This window comes from Nycticebus coucang, chromosome 14, assembly GCF_027406575.1.
Source record: "Nycticebus coucang isolate mNycCou1 chromosome 14, mNycCou1.pri, whole genome shotgun sequence".
In the NCBI taxonomy this organism is placed as follows: Eukaryota; Metazoa; Chordata; class Mammalia; order Primates; family Lorisidae; genus Nycticebus; species Nycticebus coucang.
In genome coordinates this window covers 984709-1006628 of record NC_069793.1, presented here as the reverse complement: position 1 = coordinate 1006628, position 21920 = coordinate 984709, and the positions used below count along the sequence as shown (strand labels likewise).

Below are 21920 nucleotides of genomic sequence, written 5' to 3'. Positions count from 1 at the left end.
CCACCACGACGGGCTTTCTTCGCGCGGACTGGGGTCCTGGGACCTCCGTGTCCTCGGGAGAAGCAAACGGCAACCCCCGCTCGCTGCCTTAGCACGTCCCGGCGCTACGGCGTCCTAGAGGGCCCATAGAGTGCGGCGGCGGCGGTTCGCATTTCTCGTGTCCACTTGACTGACAGCTGCGCGGCGGGAGCAGACGGCGCGGACTGCTAGCTGCCTGCGGCTTGCAGGTAGGGTGCCGCGCTGGGTTCGCCTGGGGTCCTGCTGCCGCGGCGTCCGAGCCCATTTCGACCGCACCAGGACGCGAGCCGGGGCGCGCGAGTTCAAGTCCCGAGCCGAAACACTGCAACAAGTGGGGGGCCGGGGCTGGGGGTGCTGCGACGCCGGCGGGCCGGGGAGGGAGGGGCTGTCGGAGGTCTGGCGGCTGCGGGCAGAGCTTCCTACCGCCCCTCCCAGCTGTGTCGGGAAGGAGGAGCCTCCGACTGAAGCCCCTGCCCGCGGGGTATCGGGGGTCTCTGCCACCGAGTTAGGGATGTTTCGATCTCGTCGCGTCCCGGCCCCGTGGGGCGCCGCCTTGGATCCTGGCCGCACAATAAGATCCCCCCGGCCGGGTAGTTGCCCGCAGCCTCGATGGCAGGATGAGGGCGGCGACTCCCCCCCAACCGCGCCAGCCTGGATTCTCCCCTGTGGGCAATCTTCCCAGGGCTCCTTCCGGGAAGGGGGATGGGAAGAGTGCAGAGGATAGGGGTGTTCAGGGGGTTAGATCCGCTCCATTCTGGCGGGGCTGTGCTGGGCAGCCCACGATCTGGGTCAGCAGACATTGAAATGCACCTCTAAGGATGAGGAGACAGTGCCCAGGAAGATGGTCCAGGAGGACGTCCTGGAAGAAGTGGTTTTTGATCTTGGCAAAGGGCACGCTTGGGCAGAGTCCTGGAGGCTATACCTGCAGGGCCAGCTTAAAGGGAAGGGTCTGCTTCATCCTGGAGGTGATGGGACCCCTGGGGACTTCAGGTACTGCGTGCTTGTGTCTCTGGAATAAGGAGGCATTTTGGCATAAGCACCCTTCTTGCTGTGCCGGTGGCTGCCCCTGGATGGGAGGGCTGGGGATCAGTGTGCAGGGAGAGGCAGGGAAGTCTCCTTGGAGGAGGTGAGCTGTGGGCTGTGGGGGTGGGTGTGTTGCACAGTGACACCTGTGGGGGTTCAGGGGCGGTTGGGCCTTGCAGCATTGGGTTGGGGCCTGTCTTAGGTCCTAGGCATCAGCTAACTGTTCTCTCAGGGCAATGCTGGTGTTTTGCCTTAGTTCCAGGGGGAGGGGCCTGGGGCTGGCCAGAGCCACTGCCCACCTGGGGTTTGTGTTCCCTCCCTGGCCTGGACCCTGGATAGCTTCCCCAGGGGCATTAGACATCCCCCACCAGCCACGTGCAGAGGCACGAGACAAGGCCACTTCCCTTCCCTGCTTCCTCCCCCCGGGCTGAGTGGACGCACATCCTGCCCTGGCCCAAAGGATAGGGCCTGTGGCTTGGGGTCAGATCCAGGCTCAGCTGCCCAGGCTGCTGGTGGCTGCAGGAGGTGAGGTGAGGCAGCAGGGGCGTGGGATCCAGGATGTCAGCAGGGTGAGCCCTGGGGAGTGGGTGGGGGCTGAAGGCTTCCTAGGGGAGGGGCTGTGGGCCTGTCCCTCCTGGTTCCTGCCAGGAGGAGTTGTTTACTCTGGGAGTCTTTGGGCAGTGAGCCTCCCTCCCAAAACCTGGCCCAGCCAAGTTGACATTCCTGGAATTCCTAGTGTGTATGCTCCATGATTTCCCAAGGGGGCCCTGAGGACCTGAGGCTGCCCCTGCCTCAGCCCCTCTGGACCCCACACCGCGTGTTCACAGAGCTGTTCACATGTGCATGGAGGCCCCTGGCTCTGTTGTGGCTCAAGCCTGCCCTTTGCCCCAATCAGGCTAGAACTGAGGACGATGGGCAGCCTCAGACATCAGCCCTGCCTCAGCCCTGGGTGGCCTGTCCCCACTGCCATGTGTTAGGGGACAGGAGAAGGCTGGGAGGCTGGGGCCTGGGCCTGGCCCCATGTGGGTGAGCAGGGTAGGTGGGCATGCAGTGTGGGCAGAGGCCTGGCTTCTGTGGGGGTTTCATGGGAATGGGGTGTCCAGCCTCCTATGGCTGGGGGAGGGGCACAAGGAGAGGGAGAGTTTGCTCACATGTGGTTTGCAACCTGCTTGAAGGGGTCACTTCAGGGCAGGGGACAAGGGAAACCCTCAGTGAAGTTTCAGATGCCCAGCCCTGCCCACCCTGGGAGTTGCCATGGAAACAGGCCACCCACATGGGAGGGGTGAGCACTGGGCAGTGGGGTTGAGCAGTGAGCTGGGATTGGGAAACAAGCATTTAGTCCACACTGTCCCAGTAGCCTTAGAGACCTGGCATCATGAGCAGAGTCTTTGCAGTTGTGATGGAGACTGAACTGGTCCTAACCTAGTGACCCACACATCCAGTGACATTTGGGAAGATCACCCTCTGCCATCCCACTGCCTGGGCTGCTTGCGCGTGCCCCTGAGACTGTTGTGTGGGGGTCCAGGTGGCATGGATTAGGGCAGGGCTGCCCCTAGAGCCTGGGGTGGTGGGAAGGTGCCTCCCAAGATCTGAACTGTGACCCTTCCACCCCCACTATCTCCACAGAGAAATATCTGCAGGTGCTGGGGAGGGACACAGGGAAGACACTGAGCTTAGAGTTGGCCTTATGGGACCTTGGTAAAGCCTCCTCTGGAGGGGGTGGGAAGGTTGGATGGGTGTCTCCATGCTGCAGAGGCTCAGGCTTGGGTGGGGGGGGGGTGGTCCCACCTAGACTGTGTGCTTGTGTGTGTGTGTGGGGTGCTGCTAGCCACCTAGCTAGACCTGCTAGGTCTGGGTGTTTGCGGCTCCTCCCCCAGGGTGGGGGCTGGCCTCCCTGCCTCTTGCTGGGGAACCCGGGTGCACTGTCTCCACTCAATTCCATCCAAGCTGCCCCCAGGCCACGGGGAGGTCCCTGTTCGAGTGGGACTTTGGTGTAGCCAGGTGGGTGTCTGTGGCCTCCTTATGGCTCACATGCCCTCGGGTAGCCCAGCCGTCTTGGGGCCCTCTCTCTGCCAGGATGATGTTTGGAGCCTCTGGGTCCCCCTGTGTCCTGGAGTGTCAGTTACTGTGTCCACAAGGCTGCGAAGGGCTTGGTCTGAGGGGTGAGGCATTGGGGGTTGAGCTGGTATGGAGGAAAGTGATGGGCGCTTCAGTGGGCCTCCAAGTGAGCTTCCCCCTCCACTGCTTTTCCGGTGGTGGGGCAGGACAATGCCTCAGTAGTGCTGGTGGCAGATGGGTGGGCCTTGTGGGTCAGCACCTATGGCTCCATGGGTCCTGAACTCAGACCAAGGAGAAGGGTGGGGTTGGGTTCAGTGTGCCCTGTGGGAATGTACACACAGGCTGCTCTCAGGGTCTGGGACCCCTGGGGGAGATGCCATTGTGTGTCCCTGTGTATGCCACATGTCTGTATGTGTCTCTGTGTGTCTGCATGTTGGCTGTGCTGTAAGCACATATCCCTGAACACACGTGTTCTCTGCTGCCCCTTCTGCCCTGTAGGGACCTGGCTGGGGTGGGGGTTCTCTATCCCATCAGAGCCAACCCTCCAGCACCTCTCCTGGCACAGCTGTGTGCTTAAGGTGGAAGGCAGGGTTCCATCTGGCCAATCTTCCCTTCCGCAGATTTCCGGCCTGCCTTGGCCATGCTGACCACTTGCCCAGCCTGCAGGGGCACTGAGCACTGCATGGCCCAGGTATGTCAGGGTCAGGCTGGGCCAGACGGTGTGGTGGCATGGCACCGGGGCTACCTCTGAGTCTCACCTATGTCTAGCTCAGGGCTGTGATAGCTGGACACTGAGCATGTCTTGTTGGGGCACCCCCAGTGGGGGATGGGGACTCCTGTGGTTGAGGGGCTGGACTTTGGGGCCAGGGTGTTAGAGAAAGACTCTCCCCCTGCCTGCCGAGCTTTGACACACTGGCCTTGCCTGGCTGCTTGTTGGATCCGGATAGTGGCTGTGAATTCTGGACTTGGTGACAAGTCCTGGCACAAACCGATCCCTGTCTTCACCCTGACTTGCCCTAATTCCCTTGATTAATTTTGCGATTAATCTCAGGCAGGCTCATCTGCTCATGGGGTGATGTGTGCAGGCTTTTGTAGAGGGAGAGGGGCACAGGGGACTTGGGGACACTAGACTGCACCCGGGCACGGGGCGTAGTGCAGAAACCAGACAGCTCTCCCTTTGTCCCCACCTGCCTAGAGCACCTCTGGAAGAGTGTCAGCCGCCTGGGGTGCAGGAGAGCTGGGGCCCAGGATGTATCCCTACCCCACTACCCTGGCAGTGTGACCCCACTCCCACCTGGGAGTCCCACTGAGGGTGCCTCCTAAACCCCCACCCAGTGGCTGCTGCTCTCTGCAGGAGCACCCCCAGCCCAGCTGGTCTTCGAGGAGGATAGGTGGCAGGCTTATTTAATCACCACTGGAGGCTGTCTGACCCTGACCCCTGCCCAAACCATTGGGGTGAGGTTGCAGGGTGTGTTTTGGTTCCAAGTGTGGTCTGGCCTCTCTGAGGAAGGATACGGTGGGGCTTCTGCCATTGACCCTGGTCCTCTCAGCCCTTGTGGCTCCTGCCCCACCTGTGTCTGTCCCCCACCCCCCATTTGCAGGCACCCCTCAGAAATGCCTGGGGGCTTGAGTGTCCACACTTGGCTTGGACACCTGGGGCCAGCTGAGTCAGGCCAGGAGGAAAGGGGCCAGAGTCTGATGGGGGCCCAGAAGGGACCAGAAGTTTCCAGGGGCCACCAGCACCACGTGTTTTCAGGGCAGAGCTGTGGTGGTCTCTCTCTCAGCCTGGGGACCTGTCTGCTTCCTGCTTCTCTGCTTGTCTCCCGGGACCCAGACCTGCCAAAGACCTCTAAGGAAAAGGACAAGGGAAGCCCCAGGCTGGCATCCAGGGGCAGGGGGCCTCCAAGTGGGCTTCATGCACTGGGAGGCTCCTGTCCAGCCCTAGTCTCCGGAGGGCGGCACCTTGGGCCACCTTAGGGGACATGGCTGCATTTCTCTGCGTCGCCACCAGGGGGAAGCAGAGGGCCGAGAGCCCAGGTCCTCCGCCCGACCTGCCGCCTCCCAAACTGCCCGCCAGTTCCGCGCTGGTCTACCTGCCTGTGGGCACCCCAACCCCTTCTTGTCCCTCCTCTGTCCCTTCCCTCATCCCTGCTCCTCCTCTTCCTTGTTCTTCCCTCCTTCTCCTCCCCCTTTCTCTTCCCTTCTCCTTCCTCATCCTTCCTCCTCTTTTTTGACACAGAGTCTCACTGTGTTGCCCAGGCTGGAGTGCTGTAGTGTGATCATAGCTCACAGCAGCTTCAAACTCTTGGACCCAAGCGATCCTCCTGCCTCAGTCTTCCCCTTAGCTGGGGCTAGAGGTGGCCACCACCATGCCCAGCTAATTTTTCTATTTTTAGTAGAGACTGTCTCACTCTTGCTCAGTCTGCTCTCAAACTCCTGGCTCAAGCGATCCTCTTGCCTTGGCCTCCAGATGCTGGGATTGCACGTGTGAGCCACCACTTCAGGCCCTCCTCTTCCTTTGGACTTCTGTTCCGGGGACTATCCCATGAGTGGACACTCCCACTGGATGCCCTTGTGACTAGGAAGGCCTTTGCCACGACCCCAGCCAGGGTGCAGACCATATCTATGTCTGCCAAGCGCCTTCACCCAGGCCTGGGGCTCCCCTCTGCCTCTGGGCTGTAGATCAGTTGAGGGGAATCTGGGCCTCATGCTGCTCTCCCCTACACAGGGGGCCCTTCTTGCCCTGAAACGGTGGTCTATGGGGACTGCTGGCAGGGCATCTATCCCCCATCTTTGGTCGTGGGCTAGTATGTGTCTGTGTGCAAACCATGAGTGTAAGGTGCATGGGTGTGTTTGTGTGTGTTTTGGTGGGGAGATGAGGTCTGTTGAAGGTTGACTTCCAGTGGGGCTGGACCACAGTGAAATTCTGGGTCCCTTGTTAAAAAATTACCAAGAATTTCGAGATGGTGACAGTAGAGCATCAGTCCAGCCAGGGTACAAGGGACTGACTGTGGCACGGGGGCAGGAGGTCGACGTGGGCATTGTGAACCCTGTGTGCCTGGGTGTGCCCGCCAGCCGCCCACGGGGCTATCTGGGAGTCATTTGGGGTCACTCCCACGTTCCTGTGCGTTCTGGACCCTCCGGTAAAGTCAGAAACTTCCCGGACAACCGCTCCATGCCTTACAGAGTGAACTAACTTCCCCTGCACCCAGGGTTCCCCATAGTGCTCTAAGTTGCCACCAGATGGCCTCCGGGTCCCCCTCATTTGCATAGTGCTTTGCATATCATTTGCATGGTGGGAAGTATCTAAGCACCGCCAGATGGCGGAGTCCAAGCCAGCTACCGCAGGGGCAGATACGCGGGCGGCTGAGAGATGTCCAGGACTCAGCCCCGGTGGTGGCCCCGGTCTCTGCCCCAGCCCCTCAGCTGCTTCCCTGCCCTTGGCCAGCATCTTCCATCGTCGCCGCGAGAGTTGCCGGGCAGGAAGACTGCGCGGGCGCAGGGGCGGCGGTCGGGGAGGGGGCGTCGCCCCGGGGACAGGGATTGGTTGGCTGGGGCGGAGCGGTCCCATTTGCGGGGCGTTGCGGCGGGGGGGGCGGGGCGTCTCGCATTGGCTGGACTGGGTCTGGGCAGGGGGCGGGGCGGGGACTCCTGGCGCTGCGGGCCTGCTGGGCAGGTGTCCTGGCCCCGCCGCCCGGGTCCGAACCGAGCCGCTCGCTCGCTGCGGCTGCAGTGCCCAGAGCCGGGCGAGAGCGGGGTCCTGGCGGCCCCAGAGCGGGCGCGGGCCGGCGGGATGGCGCGTTCCAGGGCAGCGGGCGCGGGGCGCTGAGCGGAGCTGCAGCGGGCGTGGCTGGCAGCGGCCGGGACCACCCGGCGCGATGCGCCGCTCCAGCACCGACGAGTCCACGTACAGGCGCAGTCCGTCGCCGGAGAGCAAAGAGCCCGGCTTCGCGCGCGGCGGCCACTTCCGCCGCTATAGCAGCCTGTATGGGTGCGCGGGCGCCGCGGATGCGGGGGGCGGCGGCCCCTTCTTTGGCCTGCACACCAGCGCTAGCCCCAAGGCGGCCCAGGCGCGCTACACGTCGCCCAAGGGCAACAAGTACGTGGTCTTCTACCTGGACCTCTCCTTCATCTTCCTCCTAGAGCTGAAGCGCTGCAGCATGGCGCGCGGCTGCCTGCAGGGCGTCAAGTACCTCATGTTCGCCTTCAACCTGCTCTTCTGGGTGAGTGCGCAGGGCGGGCGCGGGAAGAACCCAGGCTCGTGGCTCCGCCTGCGGGCCCAAGCCGGACCGACGGGTGGGGGAGGCTTCTGCTAGTATCGGTGTCCAGCCTGGCCTCTGCCCTGGGGCGCCCTGTCCCCTCTCCCTTCTCTTGCTGCGCATGTGCGCGCCGGGTAAGGCCGGCCCGGGCACTGCGCCGCTGTTGAGGTTGGGGTTCGAGCGCCTGTTGTGGTCAGCTGGTGGCCTCCCCTTCGCCCGCTCCCCCTGCGCACAGACTGCGTCCTTGCCTCGACCCGCGCCCTGCCTCTCTGAGCGCCAACCCAGCTGCCACCTCCCGAGGGGAGCCCGCTGCTGCCAGGCAGGGGTCCGAATGGGGCCTCGCAGCAACACTGGGCGCGGCGTGGTCATGAACGCCTGCGGGGAGCGCCCGCCTCCCTGGCTGAGGCTCCCCTAACTTCTGCTGAGGCGGGTTGGGCTTTGCTCAGCCGCGGAGCGGACGTGCTGCTGTGTGCTGGATGGGGCTGAGCCGAGGCAAGTGGGAGAACAGTGCTCCCTACCTCCGCCCCCCAGCAGTAAGTCTCACACCTGGCTGAGTTGGGGCAAGCCTGGTGTGGCCTGGACACTGAGAGGGAACTGGGCTGGAGTTGGGGGTGACCTCTGATTACCTGGGTCAGGCCTGGGGCTTTCCTGACTGACCTGGGGACGGCTTGGTGGAGAAATGATGCCAAGGTCATTAGGTGTCTCTCTCCGCACCTGGGAGCACAGGGGTGTGGCTTCACCTCCCCCCTGGGCTCTGCACTCAGGCTGCTGCTCTCTTGCATGTGGTCCCGTCCAGGCTGAGCTCTGGAACCTGGGGCCACCTTCCTGCTTCTTCCTTCCTTCCTGGGTTCTGGCTCTTCTCTTTCTAGCTTGGGGTAGCAGCTGGGGGCTCCTGGGAGAGACACCGCCTGTGGGGTGTGACCCAAGGAGGTTCCTGCCCCAGATGTCCACTCCAGAAAGGTCTGTTCTCTGATGAGACCCAGAACCAGGCCCAGAGGGCACTCTGGAGGCTGGGGAGTGGGCAGTGGAGGTGGGTGTGGGCTGGAGCCACAGCTGGGGCACGGGAAGACATGAATGTCCACTTGGGTGGTTGGCTGGCTGCAGCGGCCACCAGGGTAGTTAGTGCTAAGCAGTTGGCAGGGTCATCTACCCCATGCAGTGTGGGGGTGGGTGTCACTGGGGTGGTGTCGACAGGGTAGGTGCCAGAATGACTAGGGGAACAGTTCTTGTAGGGGAGGGCAGGTCCTGCTTCTCTCACACCTGAGCACTTCAGTGACCCAGACACCTGCGTTCAGGGAGAGGAGCCTGGCCTCACAGAGTCCCAGGTGAGCTCTTCCTGTCCCAGGAACCCTGAAGCAGCCTCTGTGCCCACTGCTCTACCATCCTGCAGCCCTCAACCAGAAAAGAGCAAATCAGGAACCCCCTTGGGACCCCTTCCTGGGATAGAAAATCTAATTCTTTTTTATTACCTAGCCCAGCAAACTGCAGCCCCACTGCTGGCCCCATCCCACCCCAGCCTGGTGCCCACTGGAGGTCTGAGACCTGGGGGCCAGAGCAGGGAGCCTAAAGCCGCCATGTGGAGCACATGACCAGGGTGTGGATGGGGGTCTTTGTGGAGGTGACAGGCACTTCTAGCTTCTCCTTGAGCCTCTGCCAGTGAGAAGGCTGCAGATGGGGTAGGGCTAGCACACCCCTTCCCCAAGATCTAGCTTCTTGGTTCTGGGGGTGTCTGCCCCTCATGGAAAGGATTTTTGCCTCTCACTTTATCTCCCACTCATGGTGGGAGGCCAGGAGATGGAAGCCTAGGTGGTTGCTTCAGTTTCCCCACTGGAGCTAACTGCATGCCTGAACCTGTGGGATGAGGTTCCCCACTCCCTGGATCTCGAGACCCCATTTGTCTGTCCTGATCCTACTCTACCAGGTCGGGTGCTGGGCCTCTGGGTCACCCTGGCCAGTGTGGAGGGCATTGGTGGGAGCTGGGTGGGGACTTTGCCCGTTTTGGAGCCACTCCCAGAGAGGAGTGGGTAAGTAGGACGTCAGCCTGCATGCAGGTGCAGCTTCTGGGGGCTGTGGGGGTGGGGGTCCACGCTGTGTACCTGCTCCAAGGTGGTGCGGTGGTCTTCTTTAGCTCCCTGTGTCCACCTGCCTTGTCAGGCTGCACTGCGGCTGTGTTCTGCTGTCCCCAAGCCCCAGCCTGGCATCCCCTTTCTCCTATCTCAGGACTCACCTTGAAGCCCCCATTCTCTGAAAGGCAGACCCTTCCCCAGTATCTCATGTGATACCTGGCTTCCTGAGGCATTCCTGGGCTGAGGCTGGGCCACACCTCCCATACCCTTTGCTGCAGGGCTGGGACCCTGGCTGAGGCCACAGCCCCTGACTGGACCTGGAGTGGCCTCAGGTCCTACTTGGGGGAGGGGGGGAAGGGGTAGCTCCAGGTGAGTCCTGCGTGTATTGTATGTGATGGGATTCTCCAGCAGAGTCCTTGGTGTGTCCTGGGAGGGTGGGGCTACTTGGGGGAGGGGTCTGTACACAGCCTCCAGCCTTGAGTTGAGGGGGAGTTTCTAAGGGAGCCGGAGCCTGCAGGTGGCACATGTAGTGGTCATGATGGTGGGGGACCCACTCCCAGATCCACAGACGCCTGCCCTCCTTGGACAAGCAAGATCCTCACTGGGTGGTGACAGCTCCCCTGGGAAGCCCCTGATGTCCCTCTTGGCGTGCAGTGGTGTGCAGCCTGGTTAGGGCCAGGGCCCTGTGATGGGAGCCCTGTCCTTGTGGGGGGGCCAAAGCAGGGCCCATGAGTGGGGAGAGGTGAGGATTAGGGCTGTATAGCCCCTGGGACCCCTGCCCCCTTGCTTTCTGCCTCTGCCAGCAAAGCTCTTACCATAATGGAATCATGATCCCTGGGTCCTGAGGGAGGAAAGAGGCTGCTCTTCTTGCCCTCCCTTCCTCCACCCCACAGGCATGCGGGTGTTCTGGTTGGAGGTGGGCTGGGCTCCTCAGCAAGGTGAGGCTATTTCTGCAGCTCCCACGTGGCCAGCTGTGGGCCGTGGAAGGTCTGTCCACTTTCCTGCTCAGGCCTTAACCAGAGCCTGCCACTCTTGGGCAGCAGGCATCACTCCTTCCCGCCCCAGCATAGGCCTTACGAAAAGCCTGGCTGTCCACTGATTGTATGGTCTGGGCCTGTCTGGGCAAGTCAGCCCCTGGGCAAGTCCTGTCCTCCTCAGGCCTCAGTGTCTGGTATGTACCAGAAGTCTGTGCAGGGTCAGCGTCTCCAGACACTGCCTGGCATGGGAGGGGTACAGGTCCCATCTCAGCTGCAACCCAGTCTGCTGACTCCCAAGTGGGCAGAGGCCTGAGCTGGAGGAGGTGCAGGGCCAGTCAGGTGTGCAGGGCCCAAGCTCTTCTTCCCTTGTCCCCACCAGAAGGGGACTGAGAGGCTGCCCTGGCTTGCCTTGCCAGGGCATCAACCTTGCACTGGGGCTCTGCAGCCTCACGCCCACACTTGTCCCCAGAGAGGGTCCTGGCAGTGCTGGGGCTTCTGCTCTGAGATCAATGCAGAGCTGCAGGGGGAGGTGCCTCTGGGTCCTTGGCTTTCTCTCCCCTTTGATGATGTTCGACAGGTAGGTGTGCCCAGCCTGCCTATTGCTGGGCTTTGGGCAGGGCACTTCAACAAGACAGAGGAGGGGACCCTGAAGGCAGCCAAGGACCTGCATCCAGTTCTCGGGGCCTCTGGTGCTGCCTTTGGCATCCTGCGTATCTTCAGTGAGGATGGCAGCAAACACACAATGGTCCATTTCTGCAGAAGCCACATGTCTGTTCTTTGGGGAGATTGTGGCTCTTTGATGGATTGAGGGTGGCAGCAGTTGGTGGAGGGGGGACCCTGCCTACCTAGCTATGAGCTCCAGGTGGCTGTTTTCACCCATTGACCCAGATGCAGCTCCATGGGGATTCTGTGGGTCCCTAGAGTCCAGCCTGCTGGCAGGGCAGGCGAGCCAGGCCCCTGTGTGGAGAGAACCTTATAGATGTGGAACAGGAGTGGAGGACTCTCTGTGGCAAGGACTTGGCCTCAGCTGCTAAGAGCTGCAGGGGACAGGTGGAGAGGTCAGGAGACTTGTGTGCAAGAAGGGGGAATGCTCCTGGTGGGTCCCGGGTCCCAGCTCCACCTGCCCACAGCAAGACCCTGGCCCCAACTTCCTGGCCTGGCAGTGGCCCTTCCTCTCCTCTCCCAAGTGGCCTTGCCAAGGCCACAGTCTGTCCTCTGGATGCCCCTAGGCCCAGCTAGCAAACTCCTACTCACCCTGAAGCACCCAGCTCTGCTGCCCTGGGAAGCCTGGCCTGCTGGCAAGGGCTGCTTTGCTCTCCCTGCCTTGGACTCTGGCCTCAGTGCATCCTTGGTCAGTGGGGTGTTGGCAGTCTCCTCCTCTGGGAGCCTTGGATGCACCTGGAGAGCCCCAGGATCAGGGTGAGTGGACAGAAGATGGTGGTGTGAGCACACGGTGCACAATGTCCCTACCATGTTCTGTGTGTGCAGCTGCTCAGGGCTGGGCACAGCCATTCACACCTATAATCCCAGCACTCTGAGAGGCCAAGGAGGGACAGTCACTTGAGACCAGTCTGAGCAACATATTGAGACCCATTAATACACACATACAAAAATTAGTTGGGCATGGTGGTACACACCCTTAGTCCCAGTTCCTTGGGAGGCTGAGGCAGGAGAATTGCTTGAGCCCAGGAGTTAGAGGCTTGTGACCTGTGATGATCCCCTGCACTCCAGCCTGGGTGACAGAGTAAGACCCTAGCTCTTAAAAAAAGAGGAGAAAAAAAAGTCAATTGCACTAATTTTAAGTGGGCAGGCTCATCATGCCTTGTAATTAGCATACCAGCCAAGATGGGGCATTTCCTCTGGACACAGACTTGAGCTCTGTGGGGACCCATCCCTGCACCTTGTTCCAAGCACTTGGCCATCTGCCTCGCCATCTGCCACACTAGCCCTGTAGACAGAGGGGTAGTGGGCAGAGGGCCAGCTTGCACTGCCCCCTGAGCCTGGAGGGTGCACATTCTGTGGTCCCCACCCCCGCCTGAGGCCAACACCAAAATATACAGAAAGAGCATCAAGAGTGGGGGTGGGGTCAAAAGGGGTGTCGTGTAGGCAGGTGCTGCCCCGTGCTAGGCTGGGTGTGGGGGTCATGGCTGGCTCACTCGTGGACAGAGCCCATGGTCACTGCTGAAGGTCATGGTGACCAGGTGCTGAGTGGGGCTGGACTGACACCAGCTGGAGGACAACTGCTGGCTGGGGCCTGGATACTCAGTGGGACACGGGTTGGGGGTCCCAGCCCCCTAGCTGTTGCCACCTAGGCTGATTTCGCCAATGAGGGAGCTCCTTGTCTCCAGGGTTTTAGATATTCTGTCTGATAGGGCCATTTGTCTTGCACTTTGAGGCAGTAATTTTCCTGCAAAAATGTTTTTAAAACTGCATATACAGAAACATTTTCACAATTACAGGTCATTTTATTACCCACATGCGTGCATTCTTCAGGACAGGCACATCTGTGCTGACACACCCCTACAGGTCTGTGGGGTGTGTCAGCACCAGGCAGCCTCAGGGGTCGGGAGAGTACCAGGCAGCCACAAGGCCAGGCCATGAGTGTGTGACTGCGTTTGACAGTGGCATCTGGTGACAGTGGGGTGGAGCTGAGGATGTTTCCTGAACTGCTCATTAAGGAAGTGAGTTCCAACTGGGCGCAGTGCTCACCCCTGTGATCCCAGCACTCTGGGAGGCTGAGGCAGGTGTATTGCTTGAGCTCAGGAGTTCCAGACCAGCCTGAGCAAGAGGAAGGCCCTGTCTCTACAAAAATTAGAAATAGTAGCCAGGCATCATGGCAGGCCCTTGTAGTTCTAGCTATTCAGGAGGCTGAGGTAGGAGGATTGCTTGAGCCCAGGAGTTTGAGGTTGATGTGAGCGATGAGCCAGGGTGATAGACTGAGACTCAAAAAAAAGGAAATGAGTTCCCACCAGTGCAGGGGCAGTTATGGAAGGGGAAGGGGGTTGGGGGTGTAGGAGAGTGGGACATTCGTTCCCCCACCTAGCTGTGGTGCCAGCTTTTTTTTTTTGAGACAGAGCCTCAAGCTATCCCCCTGGGTAGAGAGCTGTGGCATCACAGCTCACATCAACCTACAACTCCTGGGCTCAAGCGATTCTCCTGCCTCTGCCTTCCAAGTAGCTGGGACTACCGGCATCCGCTACAACGCCCGGCAATTTTTTTTGGTTGCAGCCATCATTGTTGTTTGGCAGGCCTGGGCTGGATTCAAACTCTCCAGCTCAGGTGTATGTGGCTGGCACCTTAGCTGCTTGAGCCACAGGTGCTGAGCCAGCTTTTTTTTTTTTTTTTTTTTTTGATAGAGCCCTGGGTAGAGTGTCCTGGCATCATAGCTCACAGCAACCTCAAACTCCTGGGCTTGAGTGATCCTCCTAACTCCGCCTCCTGAGTAGCTGGGACCACAGGTGTGCACCGCCATGCCCGGCTAGTTTATATATATATATATATATTTTTTTTTTTTCTTTTTTTGTAGAGACAGAGTTTCACTTTATGGCCCTAGGTAGAGTGCCATGGCATCACACAGCTCACAGCAACCTCCAACTCCTGGGCTTAAGCGATTCTCTTGCCTCAGCCTCCTGAGTAGCTGGGACTACGGGCGCCCGCCACAACACCCGGCTATTTTTTTTTTGTTGCGGTTTGGCTGGGGCCAGGTTTGAACCCACCACTCTCGGTATATGGGGCCAGCACCCTGCTCACTGAGCCACAGGTGCTGCTCCCCTTTTTTTTTTTCTTTTTTTGACGGGGTCTCACTCTTGCTCAGACTCTTCTTGAACTCCTGAGTTCAAGGGATATCCCACCTCAGCCTCCCGGAGTGCTGGGATTATAGGTGTGAGCCACTGTACCTGGCTCACCAGCCACTTTGCATGCTGCCCTCCCCTGTCCCTGAAGGGCTCCTGACACCAGTAGAGGCCTGGGCCCCACCTTGGGCACCTGTGGCTGCTCTGCCCCTCAGGCAAGGAGTCTCACCATCCTGGTTCTGCTAGCCTTCCTCTTCCAAGCCACCTAGTGAGGAAGCTGCAGCTGCAGCCCCCGCCCTGGGCCGATGCGCGGATGGGAGGGGTGTGCCGATCAACATTTACCTGGCCTGGGGCAGGGGTCTCAGTCTCACGGCCCACTGGACCTTTTTCAGTCTGGGGGTCCCTGTCTGGTCCAAGGCCCTGGGCCTGGTCTGGCTGGGAAGGGGGTGCTGCTTGTGGCCTACTAGCCCTCATTTCTTTGTTTTTGCAATTTCTGGCTGGAGCTGGGTTTGAACCCTCCACCTCTGGTATATGGGGCTGGCGCCCTACTCCTCTAAGCCATAGGCACCACCCATTTCTTTGTTTTTTGTTTTTTTTTTGAGACAGAGTCTCACTATATTGCCCTCAGTAGAGTACCATAGCATCACAGCTCACAGCAACCTCAAATTCTTGGGTTCAAGCAATTCTCTTGCCTCAGCCTCCCAAGTAGCTGGGAGTACAGGCACCTGCCACAACGCTGGGCTATTTTTGGTTGCAGTTGTCATTGTTGTTTAACTGGCCCAGGCTGGGCTCAAACCTGCCAGCTTCCGTATATGTGGCTGGCGCCATAACCACGGAGCTACAGGTGCTGAGCTGTAGCCCTCGTTTCTTTGGAGGCTTTTGTAGGGTGATGTGGGGCTTATAATATAGCCCTGGGTGGACACCATTTCCTTCAGTCCAGTGGGCTCCACAGGGCCCAGGGGCAGCTTGTCCTATCCAGTACTGAGTGGGGCAGGGGACCCCAGGGACTGCCCCCCCAGGGCTGGAACACATCCTTCTGTTTCATCCTGGAGGCTGAGGCCTGGGGGTCAGCCCTGCTCTTCCACACTGGATGTCCCATCACAGGCTGAGAGCCCTGAGATCCACCATGCCCTTCCCTTCTCCCACCACTCTCATTTTCACTGATTTTCGCCACAATGGGACAGTTGGGAAACACAGGAAAGGCTGGGGTCACAGACAGGGAGGAGCCTATGGGAGACAGCTGTGGGCTGTCTGTGAGGAGCTCTTATTGACTATAAGCAGAAGCCTGAGGGGATCAGGGCTCCCTTGCCTAGGACAACAGGCGGTGGTGAGGGATGGTGGGCCAATGTCATGGCGGTTGGACCACCCACCAAGAAGCCTAGTTTGGGAATGGAGGTACATGGGCAGCAGACTGCAGCGTCTAAGTGGTGTCTGGTTGGGAGCCGCCTTCAGCGAGCCCAGACTTGAGGGGGGGCAGTGTGTGGGGCAGGCTGGGTCCTGGGGGCCTAGGCAGGGGGATGGACATGCACTTGTTGGAGGGAGTGGTATTCCGGGGAGACTCTGGCACCCCCTCCCAGGCTGCCTCAGTCTCAGGGTCATCTCAGTTGGAGGCACCAGCCCAGAGTGTCATGAAGACTGGGGAGCAGAGGGGTGCCCAGGTCTGGTGACCTGGTAGGGTTCCTGCCCTGGGAGGCCAGCAGGGCATGCAAGGGTGAGCTGGGACCTGCCCTGGACACCCCAGGGCTGCTGCAGGGATTTTGTGGGGTTCTGGGTGGCTTGGGCTCAAGCTGAGGGATGGTGGGCTCTGCCAGGGTGTGGAGCTTGTGACTACACCTCATGCCACCTCTCTCCCTGCCGGGGTCCCAGCTGGGAGGCTGTGGTGTTCTGGGCGTCGGCATCTGGCTGGCCGCCACGCAGGGGAACTTCGCCACACTGTCCTCCTCCTTCCCGTCTCTGTCGGCTGCCAACCTGCTCATTGTCACCGGTGCCTTCGTCATGGCCATCGGCTTCGTGGGCTGCATTGGGGCCATCAAGGAGAACAAGTGCCTCCTGCTCACCGTGAGTGCCAGTGGGGCCTGTGCGGGTGTTGGAGGGCAGTGTGGGGTGCTCCAGGGGCTCCCCAGGCTGCTGAGGTCCACCTGACACATGGGCCCACCTCCGGGGCCTGACCCAAGGGACAGGTGGACCAGACCAGGCTGGGGGCTGCTCCCTCCAGAGAACGTGCTACAGCCTGGTGGGGACCTCCCTGATGGGGCGCACCCTGTACACGTGGGCACTCTCAGCCTTCTCCAGGCTTGCACTCTCCATGACTTGCCCCTGACCACCTCCATCCCCATCCTGGGTGAGCCTGGCCCCTTGGATCCCCTAGACCCTCTGCTGAGAGCCCAGCATCCCCTGCCTGGGCTTCCGATATGGATGTGTGGGCATGATGTTTTCTTTTCTCAGAAATGTTCATCACAGATATTTAGAAAGGACAGGAGTCCTAGAGGAGGCACTTTATGGATTTATGAATGAGTCCAGCAGTGTCCTCAGTGCAGGGGAGACGCTTGCTGAAGTCCGAGGTCATAAGGCTGCAGAGGGTCCTTTTGTCTGAGGGGCCCTCAGTCTCCTAGCCTGGTGGAGACAGCCTCCTCCCTCCCCAACTTGTGTCAGGCTTCCCGGGAGGCCAGCATTCAGGGAACGCTCCCAGTTGGGGCTGGGGTCCTGGTGGGGGTGGGAGTGGAGACACAGTATCGTGGGGTCTGCAGCAACCCTATGGGGGCTTGGGACTCCTCAGACAGTTGGGGAACCTGCAATGTATGGCCCCAACAGAAGCCTGGCACCCTTTGCCCAGGGCTGACTTGTTTGAACAGAGACTGGAGGGGGGCAGGACAGGACAGTGACCACTCTCTGGCCTGGTCCTACTCAGGCCAACCCTGTTCATGCCTCCTTGCCTTTGGGAGTGCCAGTGGCCTACATAGAGGGACAGGCTGGGAAGCCTGTCTCCACCTGCTCAGTTGGCCAGGGCTGCAGGGTTGGTGTAGGGCTGTGCCTTGCTGTGTTGTGGCTGCTGGGAGGTTGGAGGCTTCCTATAGCTGGCTTGGTTCCCCCAACCTCAGTCTTGCCTGAGGGGGCGTTGGCCACCCTAGCTGCCCTGAATGGGGTGACTTGGGAGTTGGGGGACCCTGCAGTCCAGCCTTGCCCCCTGCTGGGTCCCCACCATACAGATGCCCAGCATGCATGGGGTGCAGGCACTGGAGTGCTCACAGGCCCCTGGACAGACGATGTTTGGGTCCATTTCAAATGTCCCAGCCGAGGCATCCTGAAGGCTGCTGATGGGCTGGGGGTTTGGGGCCTCAGGAATGCGGACTTGTCCCCACTTGAGTACATCTGGGTTACTCTGAGTGGGTGGAGGGAGTCAGCCCAGGGCCACAGAGCTCAGATGAGACAGCCACTGTCCCTATATCTGGGACCCAGACTGAGGGTTCCAGGGTCCCTGGTGCAGGGACCTGGCTGGGGTTTCTGACAGCACCAGGTGTCTGGGGTTTTTGGCCTGGCCCTTGGCATGGCCTCTTAGGCTCGAGGTGGCAGGGTCTGGGTTACCAAGGCCCTGCCCCTCTGGCAGTTCTTCGTGATGCTGCTGCTCGTGTTCCTACTGGAGGCCACCATTGCTATCCTCTTCTTCGCCTACACTGACAAGGTACGGCCGCTCACCCCCACCTCCACCCCCACCCTTGGTGGGGCTGCATCCTGGCACCTGCATCTCCCCTGGGGCCAGGACCGTGCGCTTGGATTCACCCGCCTCCTCTGGAGGCCAGGCCTCAGGTGTTGCTGGCAGCCCCAGGGGCTTGCTTGTAGCTTCACCCAGCTGGGCCGACCCCACTGTGTCTCACCTGCAGTTCTGACGGGAGGAGGCCTGTCCCCCATCCTCACTGGCAAGGGCTGTTTACTCATGTTGTAGACTGCTCCTGAACAGGGCTGTTGCTTGTCCCTAACACTGTCCATCTGGCCATGAGTTGCTCCTCCGGCCGGCTGTGGCACCTGAACATGCCATCAGTGGGCTTTCCCTTTGGCATACCTCCTAACTCGCTGGCCTCACAGGGTACTCTGGCTCCCCCGTGCCCTCCCTGCCTGGGCCCCACACCTGCACTTCTCCAAGGGCCCAGGGTCTTCCACAGTGCTGGAGACTCCCTGGGTGTTGTAGCTTCTGGCCTCAGCTCACAGCAGGGACGTGTCTTTACTAATAAGTGGATGCACGTATATCTGCTCCCTGCCATCCCTGAACCCCAGGGAAGACACTGGCAGTGTGGGGGGGTGCTGTCTGGGAGGACAGAAGGCTTGGGCTGTATACTTAGCTTGGGGAGGATGAGGATGCTGGTGGCAACCAGGTGACTTCAGGACCTGGCATGGTGGGGGCATGGGTGGGGTTGGCACGGGGATCTGGATGAGGAAGGCAGCATAGTGAGGGGCCCTGCTGTCCCTGCCACATCCCCAGATTGACAGGTACGCCCAGCGAGACCTGAAGAAGGGCCTGCACCTGTATGGCACACAGGGCAACGTGGGCCTGACCAACGCCTGGAGCATCATCCAGACTGATGTGAGGCCAGGGCAGGTCTGGGGAGGGGCGGGACAGGTGTCCCTGTCGTGCCCAATGATAGGCCTGTGCTCGCCCCCCAGTTCCGCTGCTGCGGTGTCTCCAACTATACTGACTGGTTCGAGGTGTACAACGCCACGCGCGTGCCTGACTCCTGCTGCCTAGAGTTCAGTGAGAGCTGCGGGTTGCACACGCCCGGCACCTGGTGGAAAGCGGTGAGTGGGACCCCCACCCCAGGGGACTGTGGGCCTGGAGGGTGGGTGCTGCCCCCCAGGTGACACGGCTCTCCTGCAGCCCTGCTATGAGACGGTGAAGATGTGGCTCCAAGAGAACCTGCTGGCCGTAGGAGTCTTTGGGCTGTGCACGGCGCTGGTGCAGGTACGACCAGCTGGAGCCCAGGGGACAATCAGAGACAGACAGGGGGCCAGGACAGAGCACGGCTGTTTCTGGGCAGACAGAGGCAAGGGTGGGGACAACCAGGTTCCTGCAGCCAGGCCTGGCGGGGGACAGAGGCTGGGGCTGTGCTGACTGGTGGTACCAGGACTGCCCAGGGTACAGTGAGAGCAGCAGCCCAGGCCCTGGTGCCCATGGCCCCTGCTCTCCCTGCTGGCTTCACAGCCTCCCTGAAGTCCTGAGTGTCAGTGCCGTAGAGAACTTGAGGCCCAGTGGTATCAGACCTGCCCCCTTCAGAGCAGCTTGTCCCATGCCTGGGGTGCACAGACAAGTGTGGTCCACGGCCAAGTCATAGCTCAGACAAATGGGCTCAGGACGGGCCACTGAGGGCCTTGGGCCAGGTGGGGAGAGAGGCGAGTGAGCCAGGACCCAGAATACACCCTCTGAGCTGCCAGGGAGCCCAGGGGGCCAGGCTGTACAGGAAAAGGGCTCCCAAGGGCTGAACTCTGGGAGGTTCAGAGGCAGCGGCTCTGATGAACCAAATTGAGGGGTCAGGAAACCCCAGGGAAGCCACAGGGCTCTGCCCACCGTGTCCTGTGCCCAGGTGGGTCAGGGCTAGGGCATCTGCTGAGGGCAGGGTGTGTGCTGGACAGGGCTCTGGGCCTGGGGAGAGTGCCTATGGCTCCCTGAACAGCCCCACCCTCCTCCTGTCCCTACAGATTTTGGGCCTGACTTTTGCCATGACCATGTACTGCCAGGTGGTCAAGGCGGACACCTACTGCACGTAGGCTGCCTGCCATGCCTGCTTCTCTGCCAAAGGCCACCACCTGCTGGGAGATGGCCACACTTAACACCCACCTTTCCTGACAGGATTTGGTGCTGCATTCAGGGCTGGGCACAGGGGAGGGGAGGAGCAGGTGCCTGTAGCCCCTGGATTGCCCTCTCTGCACTGGGTGGGAGGAGCAGCCCAGTGTGGCTGTAGTATCCAGGGCTGGGGGCACGGGGGGCTTCCGGCATTTTTATATCTGTGTAGTCTCTAGAGCAGTGTTCACGCAGGGTGGGGGGTGCAGGGGCCAGGTCTCAGCTGAGGTTACCCACTGGTGCTGGTGCCCCAGGCAGGGTGCAGGCCCTGTCATCCACCTTCCATCAGGCACAAGGGCTCCAGGTATCTTAATAAAAGTGCGTGAGCAGCAGCCCCAGTGTGTGTCCCTGGTTTCCTCCCTGAGGTGCTGGCTATGGCTGTGGACATTCCCACCAATGCAACCTGGGACTTGTTGTGGGGTTGGCTGCAGAGGACAGAGCCACAGACCTTCAGTCTGAAGGAAAGCCCTTGTAGAAGCCCTAGAAGTGGTATGGAGGCCCCAGGGGATGTTCCTGAGCACCCTCACCATCCACTCCCTGTCTGGGCACTGCCTCTCTCCATCTCATCCCTCCCCAAGGTGTCCTCTCACCCCATGATCTGCACCCCTCTTTCTTTCTAGGAGCTCTGCTCTTCTATGTGGACTGGCAGGAGCAAAATAATTGTCATGCAGTTAGAGAAATGGTCAAAATGCGTCAAACTATCTCAAAGTCAGGATTCTCGTAACCAGAGAGTGAGGAGGGCTGTGGTGGGGACCACAGCTATAGTAGGGATGGCAGCTGGGAGGCCCGGGCTGGGGCATGGCCACCTCTCGGGAGCCTCACTAGCTGTGGGGTGCACATGATTTCTCCACAAACCCTACAATCTCCATTTCCACTCCTGCCACCTCCAGGCTGCACTCCCTATCATCCCTGGGTGTCACTGGCCTGTGTGGCATGTCCACCCCCCTGCACCAAGCACCAACTTGGCTGAGGGGACATGAGAAGAGTGCCTGGCCCAGAGCTGGGGCCATCCCCCCCACTTCCCTACCAGACCCCCACGTCCTGGCTCTCAGTTCTGAGCTCAATTCCCGTCACAATCTGAACTGGTTCCAGCCTATCTGAGGTGTGTGACCCCACTGTACACCCCCATGACACCCTCAGTGGCCAGAGGGACACTGGTGGACTGGGCACTCCCACCTGGAGTCTCTTGTGCCCCACTGTAGGCTCTACTCAGGATCCCTGCCTGGGACACGCATCTGCCTGTGCTTTGGGGTCTGTGATGGAGCACCCGATTCAGCTCGCTGACCCTGGACTTGTGGCCAGCACTGCTGTAGGCCCCCATATGTGGGTGGTGAATGCAGGGCTCCCAAAACCCTGCCCTCCCTACTTGCCTGGGTCTTTGAAGCTAGGGAGGGGGCTGAGGGGCTCTGGCTTCCAGCCAGACTGACTGGCCAGCCAGTGTGGGTCAGTGTGCCTTGGGGAGCTCAGCCCAAGGGGCCCCTCTGTGGCCCCATAGAGCTGCTGGTACCCTGGCCCAAGCCTCAACCCTGTAAGTGCCACATGTGCCCATGGCACCTGAGCCCGTGGTCCCTGATGAGCTGGGTGGTGTGAGACAGCCTCCTGCCCCTCTGTCCTGCTCAGGCCAGCTCCCCAGATCTGGAGGGATACCCATTTTCCATAATCAGCAGAGGCAGGGCAGTGCCTGAGACCTCTCTAGGGTTGGGATGGGGTGGTTGGCTGAGTCTGTCCCACAGCTCCCTGTCTCACCATCCTGAAGCCCTGGCCTACGGTCCACCCTGGTGGAACTGGGTGGCCCAGGGCTGCCCCCCAGCTGGAGCTGGGCAGGACGCAGCTAGTCTGTGTTCTGATGCTGATTTGTGCCGTGGCCCACCTGGTGGCCAGGCTAGACCTCCCAGCCACAC

At 60.6% G+C, this 21920-nt stretch overlaps 1 protein-coding gene across 6 annotated transcripts; it reads left to right on the top strand.

Moving 5' to 3' along the window:
* Positions 1–97: 97 nt before the first annotated feature.
* On the top strand, positions 98–20693 carry TSPAN4 (tetraspanin 4). Of its 6 annotated transcripts, XM_053562705.1 has the most exons (9): positions 1516–1571; positions 2668–2739; positions 7243–7322; positions 16059–16250; positions 17797–17871; positions 18667–18768; positions 18849–18980; positions 19060–19143; positions 19878–20693. In XM_053562705.1, exons 3-9 carry the CDS (start codon positions 7260–7262, stop codon positions 19944–19946), a joined length of 717 nt encoding a protein of 238 aa, XP_053418680.1. In that variant the 5' UTR covers positions 1516–1571; positions 2668–2739; positions 7243–7259; the 3' UTR covers positions 19947–20693. The 6 variants fall into 6 exon arrangements, with proteins under 6 accessions (XP_053418679.1, XP_053418681.1, XP_053418680.1 ...); XM_053562704.1 differs by lacking the exons at positions 1516–1571; positions 2668–2739 and adding an exon at positions 98–227 and having other exon boundaries at positions 19878–20692; XM_053562706.1 differs by lacking the exon at positions 2668–2739 and having other exon boundaries at positions 1502–1571.
* The last annotated feature ends 1227 nt before the right edge of the window (positions 20694–21920 follow it).

Coding starts and splice junctions, on each gene's coding strand:
- TSPAN4 (XM_053562706.1), top strand. CDS start 7,260: ATGGCGCGCGGCTGCCTGCAGGGCGTCAAGTACCTCATGTTCGCCTTC. Junction 17,872..18,666: donor TCTTCGCCTACACTGACAAG/GTACGGCCGCTC, acceptor CCACATCCCCAG/ATTGACAGGTACGCCCAGCG. Junction 19,144..19,877: donor TGTGCACGGCGCTGGTGCAG/GTACGACCAGCT, acceptor CTGTCCCTACAG/ATTTTGGGCCTGACTTTTGC.